Source organism: Dipodomys ordii, unplaced genomic scaffold (genome assembly GCF_000151885.1).
Source record: "Dipodomys ordii isolate 6190 unplaced genomic scaffold, Dord_2.0 Scaffold53, whole genome shotgun sequence".
In the NCBI taxonomy this organism is placed as follows: domain Eukaryota; kingdom Metazoa; phylum Chordata; class Mammalia; order Rodentia; family Heteromyidae; genus Dipodomys; species Dipodomys ordii.
In genome coordinates, this window is record NW_012267269.1 from 6,506,849 (window position 1) to 6,520,902 (window position 14,054).

The 14,054-nt window shown below is 35.4% G+C and overlaps 1 protein-coding gene across 2 annotated transcripts in view; it reads left to right on the plus strand.

The window, feature by feature from the left end:
* The window catches only part of Focad (focadhesin), a 274,302-nt gene that overhangs the window by 162,354 nt on the left and 97,894 nt on the right, over nt 1–14,054 (plus strand). For both annotated transcript variants that reach the window (XM_013020828.1, XM_013020829.1), the window contains exons 16-17: nt 7,529–7,663; nt 13,636–13,686. In XM_013020828.1, the coding sequence (XP_012876282.1) occupies nt 7,529–7,663; nt 13,636–13,686 (186 nt within the window). The remainder of the gene's footprint in view (nt 1–7,528; nt 7,664–13,635; nt 13,687–14,054) is intronic.

The following is a 14,054-nucleotide window of genomic DNA, read 5'->3' on the forward strand; positions in this document are numbered from 1 at the left end:
CCTTTCCTTTCCTTTCCCCTTTCCTTTCCTTTCCCCTTTCCTCCTCTTTCCTTTCCTCCCCTTTCTTCTCCTTTCCTCCTCTTTCCTCCCCTTTCCTGTCCTTTCCTCTCTTTTCCAGTCCTTTCCTCTCCTTTCCTTTCCTTTTTCTTTCTTTTTTTGTCTTAGGGCTTGAAATGAGGGCTTGGGCCTTGAGCTTTTGTGGGCAAGGCTAGCGCCCTACTGCGTTGAGCCACAGGTCCACTTCTGGTTTGGGAGTGGTTAATTGGAGATAAAAGAGTCTCACAGACTTTCCTGCCTGGGCTGGCTTTGAACTTTAATCCTCAGATTTCATCCTCCTGACTAGCTAGGATTACTGATGTGAGCCACCAGTGCAAGGCTCACACACTTTTTAAACCATTTTAAATTTTCTATTCCTTGATCTATTCCAGGATCCCATATTCAATTTAGTTGTCATCTCTTCTACTCTGTGCCAGTTCCTTCATCTCTTTGGCTTTCATGATCCTGGTACTCTTAATGGGTCATTTGTGAAATGTTATTTTGTAAAATATTTTTCTATTTTGATGATGATGTTAATTTCTCATGATGAGGTTAAGATTATACATTTATGGCAAGAATATTTCAGAAGTAATGTCCCTTAGTATGAACAGCAGGTGTTACTGTACCATTTTAAGGGGAACATGATGCTGATATGTTTGGTTGCTGTTGATGTTAACTTTGTTTCCTTGTTTAAAGTGATCTGTATAGGATTTCCCCACCATAGGTATTATTAGTTTTCTTTTAGATAATAAATGTGTCAGGGATATGCTTTAAAACTCTGTATATATAATTTTCTTATTAGTTCTTAAATTTTGGTCCACTAATTATAGCACCCATTATTCCTGTATCTATGATTCCTGTGGTATTTGTCCAATGGTGCTTTTCTCATCGCTTCTACATTTATTAACTAGAATTCTTTGGCATGGGATTGCTATCTACCTATCTATCTATCTGATCATTCAATTTTATATATATATATATATATATATATATCACAGTGTGGACTACTCACAGATATTTATTTTGTGTTACAAATTATCATCTAATTACCAAAAACTGATATGTTTATTTTTCAAACTGTTTAAGTTGGCCATTGGGGACTCTTTCAGATTGACTACTACATTCTCTCAGCGTGTTATCAACCTTTCTTGAACATGTCCTTACTTTGTAGTAACATGATAGAAACTTAGATCTTCCCTATCCCAGTCTTGGCATTAACCACTGTATAAGTCTTAATTAAGCTTAAACTCCTTTTGGAAATCTTTGTAAATACAAGAAGATTGCCTCATTCAATGCTATATGACTAAGCTCTCTCCTACTGTAACATTAAACACTATATGACTATATTAGTTGTCTTTCTTCTATTGTAACAGATACCATAAATGATCAGTATATATAAGAGAAATGGTTTGCTGTGGCTCACAATTTTAGAAGTTTCAAACCGTGACCAATTAGTCCCTTTGGGCCTATGGCAAAGAACAACATGGTAGGACCATGTAGTGAAGTTCTGTATGTTTCTCTCATGGAAATGAAGCAAAAGAGCCAAGGGGAAAGTGTCATAAAATCTTCTTTGAGAACGTAAATCAAAGACCCCAAGCCTTCTTTTAGGCCTTGTTTTATAAAAATTTCTACCACTTCTCAATAGCAATAGTGTGATACTTGGATACATGGGCCACAGAGAGATATTTAAGATCCAAACTCAAACAATAATTTAGATTTTTTATATTATATTTATTATCTCTTTGGGTTATATTTAGGACAATTGATAAGCAGTTGCCTAATGAGTTCCATAACTGATTTGTTTTGTGTTCTGGGGTTTGAATTGAGCTTTGTTTTTAAGGCTAGTGCTTTGCCACTTGAGTCATACCTATATTTCTGGACTTTTGATGGTTAACTGGAGAAAAGTGTCTCATGGACTTTCCTGCCTAGCTGACTTTGGATTATGATCCTCAGATCTCAGTCCTTCTGAATAACTAAGATTACAGGTGTGACACATTGATGCCCAGCTGAATTTTTTAATTTTAGAGATTCTAGTTCTTTGTTGTTTTTGTTGTCTTTTTAATTTGTCACTTCTTTTCTATCATGTCAATTCTTTTATGGTAATTAAATGACTTGTATATCTCTAATTCATTAAGTATTTTTGTATTACTTTCTTCTCATTTTATTTTCCAAAGAATTGGAACTTCCAAAGGACTTTAAAATAATACACTTGTTTTTAGATGACTTTACTTTTTTAACGTGAGAGTAATTTGGAATATGTGTTATGAGGATCTTTCCAGATTACTCTAGGTGTCCTCTCTTTTCATCACTATGTTTTTTTTCTTGGTGGTGGGGCTTGAACTCTGGGCTTGTGCATTGTCCCTGCAGCGCTCTTCAGCGGTGCTCTGCCACTTGAGCCACAGTGCCGCTTCTGGTTTTCTGGTGGTTAATTGGAGATAAGAGTTTCATGGACTTTCCTTCTAGGGCTGGCTTTGAACTGCAATCCTCAGATCTCAGCCTCCTGAGTAGCTAGGATTACAGGAATGAGCCACCGGTGACCAGCTGTTTTGTTTTTTAATATTTTTTGTGGTGCTAAAGTTTGGAGACAGGGCCCTGTGCTAGCTCTACTTGGCCTCACCTCTAGCTCTGGTTGGTTTTTGTTTTTTGTTTTTTGTTTTTTGCTTTTGCTGGTTATTTTGGACATCAAATCTCAAACTTTTCTGCCCAGACTGGTTTTGAGCTATAATCTGGGTTTCAGACTCCTGAGTAGCTAGGATTACAAGTGTGAGCTGCTGGTTTCTGGCTTTACTCTTAGATTTTTTTATTTGTTAACTTCTCAGCTTGGTTGTTTCTAATGCAACATTGTACTAAGTAAACAACACTTCCAGGATGCTAGTTTTTATGTGGACGTGTCTCAGTTCTAATTCCTTACCGTCTATAGGTAAAGATCCTATCTTCTATTTTTTAAACAGAAACTGTTAGGTTGCAAAAGCTGAAAATTCTTTTTAGTGCTTGTATTCACAATGCAAATTATTTCCTTATATGATTTTTTTTTCTGACACCCAACAACAACCCTTACCCTTGCTTTTCAGCTCAGCGGTCTATAGAAATTTCTATTAAAAAAAAATCATTTTGACTGTGGCACATCTCACTGCTTTAAGAACAAATGAGTCTCCCCCTCACCCTGCCCCCTGAAAACAGAGTAGTCATTGAGTAATAAGCAACAGAATCAGAATAAACCAGTAAAAGTCAAACTAATTTGATACCATTTGACAGATTATGCTGATCAAATACACCGTACCTAAAGTTTAAAAGATTCTTATTGTAGCAGACTGATGATGGTTTGACTTAAGGTCTAGATTTTAAGTTGTAGATTGGAAAAACAGCAACTTCTTACTTATATTTAAGACCATGCGTTAGGGCTGGGATTCTGGCATATTTTCTCATGGTTTATAGAGAAAGTACCATTTTAGGTATTGGTTTTCAAACTTTCTGGGAAGAAGATGCAATTTTTTTCCTAGGGCTTGAACTCAGGGCCTGGCTATTCTCCCTGAGCTGCTTTTTGCTAGCACGCTACCACTTGAGCTAAAACTACTAGGGCTAGGAAGATGGCTCAGTGGTAGAGTGCTTGCCTTGCATGCATAAGACCCTGGGTTTGATTCCTTAGTACCACATAAGAAGAAAAAGCCGGAAGTGGAGCTATGGCTCAAATGGTAGGGTGCTAGCCTTGAGCAGAAGAGCTGAGGGACAGCACCCAGGCCCAGAGTTAAAGCCCCATGACCACCACCACCAACAACAAAAATACTAAATCTTTGCAAAGACTTGGAGGATATATCCTTTTACCCACTCAGAGAAGAACAGAACTTCCTTTGTATTGCTGTAATTGATGGCCAAAGGTCTTTTTTTTTTTATTGTCCCACCAAATACGTTGGAGACAATGGAGGTTTTTTTGTTTTGATTTGTTTTTTTCTTTTGGCAGTGTGAGGCATACCTTGTCTTTACATGTAGAAGTTTTCAAATGACAAAGGTATTGTTGACCAATCTCATGTCTGAATTGTAGTTTTCTTTTCTATAGGGTATTTCTCTCTGAGGTCTTCTAGTAATTCCAGCTAATCATATCTTATACCTTAAACTGAGCTCCTGTACTCTATCTCTTATGGACTGGAAATGTGTTTCTTCTTCCTTTTTTCACATGTATATAATTCAGATATATATGATAAATTATATATATATATATATATATATATATATAGTTCACTCAGATCTGTAAGGCCTCAAATACCTTACTTTCCAACTCATTGCCCTAGTTCTTTTAATTCTTTTAGTCTTCATCTGAAATTTCTTTCCATCCCTCAGTGTTCCAATGCCCTCAGTACTTGGTAAATGCTGCTCATCTTTTATGTACTTATTATCATGCTGGGTGAGTATGAAATAAGTATCAGTAAACATTATCTTTAAGAGCTTAACATCTAGTTGAGAGACAGTTTCGTTACAAGAAAATAGTGAACAATCCTGGACAGTATATAATTAAATGCTAAATTAGATGGCACCATGTTTTAAGTGTTAGAAGTTGAGGAAAGAAATGAATGAAATAAGAATTGCATTTTAAGAAAAAAAGTATGTTTTGAAACAACGTAAGTTGAAATTAGGCATTGAAAGAGAGGAGTAAGAAGGATAAATTAGTGACTTTACTGAGAATAACATTTGGGGAAAACTTTGGAAATTGTTTGTAAGTTAGGATGAGTTAAAAAAAATTAGAAATGAGATGGAGAGAAACACAGAGAGGGTGGATATCTATTTTGACCTTTAAAATTACTACATGACTCAGTTTATTATTATTATTATTATTGTATCTTTTTCAACTCAAATCACTAGAATTGCCATTTATTTTTAATTCTACTACTCTGTAACTCACCAGCTGTTCATGCCTTTGTGATACAATATGGTGTATGTGTGTGTGGTGTAAAAGAATGAGAGAGAGAAAGAGAGAGAGAGAGAAAAAGAGAGAGAGAGGTTAATTGATTGATTGGTTTAGGAGTACCATGTCCTTGAAGTGTTTCTGTGTAATTTCTCTTCTATCTTTCCTAGATCCATTCTCAAGACTTACCATGTTATATATACCCTCTCTGAAGATGGTTCCTAGGCACTGACATTTCTTTTTTCTCTAGATCTCACTTGGTACTGTTTTATTTTCATGTACCCTTTTGTTTTCTAATAGTATGAGGGTCATACATTTCTATTTCTTTCCTGTAAATCAATAAATTCTTTGGAGGGTTAGACTGTGTTTCAGATTTTATTTTGTGTGGACTTGCTGCTGAAGATTTTAAAAAGTGAAACCCCATTTGTCTGTAATACCAGAGTTCTTTTATATACAATATGCCTATTGTCATTCCTGGCTTATAGGACCTTTTTTAGTAAATGTTAGTGGAACTCAAACAATGTAGTAGGTTTTAGATCAAGCCCATTTCCCCCGCCCCCTGCTATTTCATGGAAAGCAGAAATTATAATAAAAAAACCCCAAATCCAACTTTATTAAAACTTTTTTCTGCTGTCTTTTCCTTTGGACTTCTCCTTAATCCATATCCTTCAAGTATAAGTCATTTATTTTTGACATCTCTTTACTTACTATTTCATGAAGTTTTTAAAATAATTTGTTTTTGTTGATAGAGATAAATTATACATATTAATTGCAGCTTAAGAGAAGAAATTGTATTGTTTGAAAGATTAATCCTGGTTAAACTTTATCTAATTGATCCACATTACCACTCTTCCTGACTGAGTTTTAAAACTTTAATAAAATATTCATCACTAAAAGAAATCATCTGTTGTAGCTGGAATTGAACTTAAGAGAGTCATTTGAGTATCTCTAAAACCAAATACTAAAATGACTAGGAATAGTGAGTTAAGGAAACTGGGCCAAGTTTAAAGTGGCATAACATTTTTGTTTTAGATTCATTTGTAATATTTAACATCTTCTTAAAATGACTTTTAAAACTCTTAAATTATTATGTTAAATAACAAAGCTATTCTCTTCCCTCCTTTAAAGGCTTGTAAGGTGAATGAATTTTGTGTTGCTTGATTTATATATAATAATATTCTAATTTTCTGTACAGCAGCAAGTTTCAGCAAGACTAAAAACTATAAGAACTATGTCTTGCTTTAGAAATGTGCTGTTTATCTTATCATTTTTCTTTCAGGGAGTGGTTCTTCATATATATATATATGCATTTGAAGAATACATAATCTCACATATTCTAGAATATATATTTCAGAGTTTATTTATTTTTTGTCTGTTGTGGGCCTTAACTCTGGGCCTGGGCACTGTCCCTGAGCTCTTCAGCTCAACGCTAGTGCTCTACCACTTGAGCCACAGCACCACTTCTGGGTTTTTTCTGCTTATGTGGTGCTAAGGAATTGAACTCAGGGCTTCATGCATGCAAGGCAAGAACTCTACCACTGAGCCACCTTCCCAGCCCCTAGAGTTTATTTTTTTTTGGTGGGGGCCTGAACTCTGGGCCTGGGCGCTGTCCCTTAGCTCTTCAGCTCAAGGCTAGCGCTCTACCACTTGAGCCACAGCGCCACTTCCAGCTTTTTTCTTTTTGCTTATGTGGTGCTAAGGAACCGAACCCAGGGCCTCTGGCATGCAAGGCATGTGCTCTACCACTGAGCCACCTTCCCAGCCCTAGAGTTTATTTTATATGTATGCAAGCTTGTGTGTGCAGGTTATGTGTTAGAGAGACAGCGACAGACAGTGACTGAGATAGAGAAGAAAAGAAAGAGAAAGATTTTTATTGAAATGAAAAAATACTTGAGTAAAATGAAGAAAGAAGGATTTATCATTTTTATTTTTGGTTCATAGTTTCAGAGGTTTCCGCCCATGCTGTTTGTCTTCATTGTAGAACATCATGGCTGCAAAGGTGTGATGGAGCTGAACTGCTCTGCTTGTGGCAGCCAGCAAGAGAGAAAAAGACAGATAGACAGACAAGACAGACAAACAAAAAGAGAAACAGAGGAAAAAAAAAACTGAGACAGACACGGAGAGAGATTGAGGAAACTGGGACAAGCTATATCCTTCAAAGACATATCCCAGGGATTCCTTCAACTAGTACACATCTCCTGATAGCCCATTTATCTATGAACTTCTCAATGAATTAATCCATTGATGAAGTTAGTACTCTCATGATCTAGTCACTTCCAGTAGGTCCATTAGAATGTGAGTCATGGGGAGATACTTCATATTTAAGTGATAACAGATACAAAGGGAGAGCAAGGAGAGAAAGAAAGAATTATGTACTTCAGTTACCAGAGGAAAAGAAATTGTGTGAGGTAAGGCTGGATCTTCATGTATGTTGATGTAAAAATTGCTTTGTAGTGGTAGCACCATGTCAAATCTAAACTTCTGGGAATCTTTTTGTTCTTTTCTGTTTCTTTATACTATAAAAGCTATTACTCTTTGATATTGGTATGTGAGTTAAAGTTTTGCTAGCTATTGACTTTGAAAATTTGTTCACAGGTTGTTTGTATCCGCTCTACTTGGAATGCTCTCTCTCCAAAGTTGAGTTGTGACACCAGACCTCTCATTTTGAAGACCCTGAGTGAATTGTTCTCTCTCGTTCCTTCCTTAACAGTCAATACATCAGAGTATGAGGTATGCCTTATGGAGCTCAACAGATGGTCTGTTTTTACATTGGAAAGTCATGTGAAACAGTAACTACTTTAGGAAAAATATACAGTCCTTTTTATTTTTATTTTTTTTTCAGGATCTAGTTTCGTAGACTAGATTGGCCTTGAGCTTGTTTGGATTCCAGTGTGTCTCAGTTTGAGCCAAGTATGGACTCAAAATCATGATGCTCCTTTCATAGTCACCTGAATGATGGGATTATAAGCATTCACTACTCTACAATTTTTTGGGTGTGTGTATAGTGGCTACCTTCCCCCTACTTAGATAGAGTTAGACTTGAACTTTTATCCTCTTGACTCAGTAGCTAACCTTATAAGTTCTGTGTCTTTATATGTATTTATTTATATAAAGGACCTAAAACATGTATTATGAGAATTTTTAAAGATTTTTTAAGTCAGAATATTAGAAAAGTAACAGTTGTAAAATAATAGCATTAATAATATAAACAGCTTAAAATCATTTTGTTAATGTTCTAAGTTTACAAAATAAACAAGACATTAATAAAAGCAGGATACATTCTCTTATTTTACAAATAATGAGTTCAATTATGTGGTAGAAGATTCTTTGTTTCTTAGATTATTATGTAAGTTGGGCACTGGTGGCTCACACCTGTAATCCTAGCTACTCAGGAGGCTGAGATCTAAGGATTGTGGTTTGAAGACAGCCTGGGCAGGAAAGTCCAAGACTCTTATCTCCAATTAGCCATCAAAAAGTTGGAAGTAGAGCTGTGACTCAAGTGGTAGAGTGCTAGCCTTAACCACAAAAGCTCAAGGATAGGTCCCCATAACCTGAGTTCAGGTCCTAGACCCTGAGTTCAAACCAGAGGACTGGTGTGCACAGTGCATGTACATGCACATATAAACTCTCTCTCTTTCTTTCTCTCTCTCTCTTTCACACACACATGCACACACACACACACACACACACACACACACACACACACACTAATCTTGCCTCAAGTCTATATATTCTTTTCTGTAGCCCCAGGAGGCTTAAAAATTATCCTCTGTTCTCTTTGGGTATAGCACTGGCCCCAGACTAGAATGAGACTTGAATGTCAAAATTGGAGCAGTAACTCAAGTGGTAGAAAGCCAGACTTGAACAAAAAGGCTAAGGGATGTTGTTCAGGCTCTGAGCTCAAACCTTGGTACGGGCACATGCATATGTGCACACACACAGACACACAAAGATATTTATGTACATATATATTACATATATAGGTACACATATGTGTATATATATATATATATATATATATGTATGTATACACACTTACTTAGAGTTGGCATAGCCAAGTAAACCTTATTATGTTACACAAGCTAGTCTCAAACTTGAGCTTCATGCCTCTATCTCCTCAATGTTGGGATTACAGGTGTGTACTACCACACTTAGCAAGACTCTTATTACTGGTAACAGTTGTTTTTTGTTTTTTTTTTCCGTTAGCAACTTCTTTGAATGAAACAAAGGATAGAGAATTCCATTTATTTTTCTACATTTGTAAACCATATTCTCTTCCATGTTCATCTTGCTTGCTTTCCTTCAAAATACTGTAATTGATTTTCTCTTGGAGTCTTGCTAAACTTACTGTTTGATTTAGTGCTTTAGGGACTTCGATAAACCACCATATCATAAAATTCAAGTAGTAATCCTTTAAATGTTGTAGATCATATGATTAGATCAAATAATACGACCATGCTACTAATCATTCTAAATGCTGCATAAGGAATAAAAACAAATATGTTCTTTCTGAAGTGAAGATATCAGTGCCTGACACAAAGTGTATGTTCATAAATAGTTATTGACTGAACAACTGAATCAATGCCCAGTACTTTGAGTTTTAGGCGTTTGTTTTAAGGTAGTAAGAAAAGAATCAATTTGTGACTTCTAGAATATTTAGCACACCAACAGTTTTTTTTTTTGTTTGTTTGTTTTTGGGGTCTGTTCGTGGGGCCTGAACTCTGGGCCTGGGCACTGCCCCTTAGCTCTTCAGCTCTTCAGCTCAAGGCAATAGTGCTCTACCACTTGAGCCACAGTGCCACTTCCGGCTTTTTTCTTTTTGCTTATGTGGTGCTGAGGAATTGAACCCAGGGCCTCAGGCATGCAAGGCAAGCGCTCTACCACTTAGCCACCTTCCCAGCTCCCTACCAACAGTTGTTTTTTTAATGGCTATAGTTTATGGTTACTAGTTTTTTTTAAAAAAAAATTTATAGTCAAGGTGATATACAGAGGGGTTACAGTTATATAAGTAAGGTAGTGATTACATTTCTTGTCTAACTTGTTACCCTGTCCCTCATTTTTCTCCCTCTTTCTCTCCCCCTTTTCCCTCTGCCCAAGTTGTACAAATGATTTGCAACATATTGTCTTGTGAGTATTACTGTTGTGTAGGTTTCCCTTTTGTCCTTTGTCTCACCATTTTGTTGTACCTCTTCCCTTTCCTGGTTCAGATAAATGTATATACAATACCCAGGGTACCAAAATTGAATGCAAGTGACAATAGGGGATAAACCATTGAGGGAAAATAACACAAAAGAAAAAAGAAAGTAGTATATTGAGAACAACAACAAATAAGAAAAACCTCTTGTGTCCATGTCTTTTCACTTAGCATCATCTTATATGGTCATATGTACATAGCTATTGAGCTATTCTGCTCATCTGCTAAGATTATACTAGACGTATACTAATTATTACAAATAAGGGAGATCATGGAACTTACGTTTTTTTGGGTCTGGCTTACTTCACTTAATATGACTTTTTCCCAAGTCCTTCCATTTCCTTACAAACGGGTGGTATCATTCTTTCTGATGGAAGCATAGAATTATAAAAGCTAAAGCCATTTCCTCTAAATTCAGGAATGAGACAAGGATATCTGCTCACCACTCTTCAATATAGTACTAGAATGCCTAGCTAGAGCAATAAGGCAAGATGCAAACATAAAGGGGATCCAAATAGTGAAAGGTGAAGTAAACCTCTCACTCTTTGCAGATGACCTGATCCTGTATTTAAAGAATTCCATAGACTCCACTCCAAGTTACTTGAGGCTGATCTGAAACTTTGGCAGTGTAGCAGGGTATAAAATTAACCCTCAAAAATCAATGTATTTTCTGTATGCCAATAATGAGAAGAGTGTGGCTGAAATCAGGAAAGCAACTCCTTTTGTAATAGACCCACAAAAAATAAAATACCTAGGAATTAATTTAACCAAAGAAGTGAAGGGCCTCCATGATGAAAACTTTAAAAACCTGAAAGAGGAAATTAAAGTAGAACTAAGGAAGTGGGTTCTCCCATGTTCCTGGATTGGGAGAATTAACATCATGAAAATGGCAATAATGCCAAAGGCTATCTACAAATTCAATGCAATACCCATCAATATCCCACCCTCATTCTTCAATGAAATAGTAGAAGCAATCCAAAAACTCATATGGAACAATAAAAAACCCTGAATAGTAAAAACAATCTGTAGCAGAAAGAACAGTGCTGGAGGAATACTAATACCAAACTTCAAACTCTATTACAAAGCTATAGTAATCAAAACAGCTTGGTACTGGCACAAGAACAGACCTGAGGACTAAAGGAATAGAACTGAAGACCCAGAAATGAACCCACAGACCAATGTCCACCCAAGCTTCAATAAGGGAGCCAAAAAACTAGGAAACTAGGTTTTATATTGTTAGATAGCCTGCAGGACTGCAGACAAGGAACTAAGACTAAGTGTATATTGTGTGTATTTATTTATTTTCAAGAGATGAAATCCTAGACCTTTATGTTACTTGTATTTTGTTACTTGAATTATTCAGATTTTATTCCAGTTTAGCTTATGGTGTATGTGGTTTTATTTTTGTTTTTTTAGGTTTTCATATCCACAGTTGTGATTTATTTTTCTTTTAGATGTATATGTTTTTTGGTTATCTTTGTGTTGTATACTATATTTTTGTTTTATTTTTGTGTTCTATAATTAAGATTCTTCTATTACCCAAATCAACTTCTTCAGGACAGTGGTTCTTCATCAGTTTCCTTGCAATCACAGGGGTCTCTTCCTTCAGTGACAGTAATCCCCACAGAAGCAGTAGTGATGTGTGGAGAAACCCTCATTCACTTTGTTTTTCCTTCCTTTTGCCTGTCTTGCCATCCTTCTCTCTTCTATGAGTGTTTAAATAATTTTTTTCATCGCTTGGAATTTGTTAAATTTAGTTTTCTCAAAGCATTTCTTAAGTCATTTGTATCTCTAGTCATTTTGATGTTTTATATTCACCTTAAATGAAGTTCAACCTTTTTATGCCAAATCAGTGTTTTTTTCCAGTTTACCTTCTCTGTGATGCCGTGTACTAGCACTCCAGAAAAATGAAACTATGTGCTTGAAAACTTCTGTACTGCATTTCTCTTTTTTTATTTTGTTCCTTTTGTCTAGATTTCCTTTCCTTTTCATCTCTGATTTTAAATTGTTTTAAGAAATAAGTGTTTTAGCTTGTCCTAACCTTTAAGTAAGCAGGAATCTATTTCTTCTAAATTCCTTTATAGTGTTGTAAGCTTTATTTTTATATTATACTAGGAATATATGCAGAAATTATTTGTCTCAGTAGAGTATAAACATGTTGAAATTAGAGTCCATGATTCAATTGCACTGTATTTTTTAATTGCTTTGCACAATGCTTTGAACGTTTATTCATTGACTTGGAATGTATTGAGTAAAACTGTACCAGCCCTTAGAGAACTAGAATAGCAGATACTACTTTTGAATTCCAATTAATTTCCTGGCACTCTACTAATTATTATTATTTTCCTAATTATTATATTATTTTTAAGTTTTAATATGAAGGCCTTATTTTTTGTTTTATAGCCAAAGAAACTACTGAGATTTTTTTGCCAGTTGTATTTTGTTATTAGACAATATTTATAGAATATCTGCTGTGTATCAAGCAAGCATCCAACCAATATTATAGTTACCAAATAAAATCTGGTATCTGAACTCAGGACTTTCTAGCTACATAGCCAATTCTACCTTTATACTATTTGGGACAGTTTCTGTCTTCCAGAAACCCAAATGTTCAATGAGATAGACTGAAGCAATGATAATTAAAGTAACATTTAATGGGTACAGATAATCAAATGTCAAGGAGAATGAAGTAGAAGAAGTGACAAACATTTTGGGAAGAAATAAGAAAACCTTATTTTGTTGGTGCTGTTAGACTAGGAGCTTTTGCAATTAATATAATGTTTCTGTTCATGGAATTGTGATGAGTACATACACAAAGACAAAGGAGACATAGGAGAGCCATATATGATTTTAAAATATAAAAATTTAGAACTGGCTATCATGAACAGGGTGTTGAGTATTGGATAGCTTTCACGTTTTCACGATTATTTGTTCAATATTTTTACCTTTTAAGGAACTATTCTGGGCTTCGTGATCAAAGTCCTTGACGTGGAGATGAAAATGTAGTAAGGAATGTATAATCTAGCAGAGTAATTATGCCAGAAGTTAAATATGGCATATACAGCATAGGCACTTGGAGAAAGGCAAATTCTTCTGGATAGGGGATTAAGAATGGTGCCATCTAATAGTGACTTTGTTTCAGAACTTGAGGATTAGAAAATATTTCAGCTTCTATGAAGGGTAAACAAAGGAGGAGGCTGCAATGCTTGATAAGAAATGTACTCATTATCTTGCCCATGTAATTGTAACCCCTCTGTACATTATGTGTTCACAATAAAAAAAATAAAATATTTCAGCTTCTAGATTCAATAATCCTAAAAATCACAGTGTATTTCAGTTATCCATGTATTTAGATGATGAATCTGTTTCTGAGTACTCTTAACTAATAAGTGATGGATAAATACAAGTTGAATCAACTATTGGTTGCTATAATTTTAAAAGTAGTCTATTTTTCACTATCCTCAACTTTATCTTTCTTCTGAAACCTTTGTGTTTCTTTGTTTTTCAGAATTTCAAAGTTCAAGCCCTCAGCTTCCTCTGGACCCACACTCAGAGCAAGGTATTTTCCCTGAGGGTTGGAGGGTCCCAGTGAATCGTGACACTGAGAAAAGAACTGTGAAATGAAACAATTAAAAAAATATATAAGTTGCAGTGATAGTTTCTTAATTTCAAAAGTGTCATTATTAGCAAGTTTGTATCTCAAAATTCTCAATTCATGCCATTAGTCTACATGATGTAAATTATCTACACGTGGATGATATAAATGACCGAGTTGTGAATGCCTGATGAATGTATATATTTTATATTTAATATTATTATAAATTTGACAGATGTTAAGAGGGATTGATAACATTGTCTCACTTTTTTTTATTTGCCTGTCCTGGGGCTTGAACTCAGCGCCTGGGCACCGTCCCCGAGCCTCTTTGT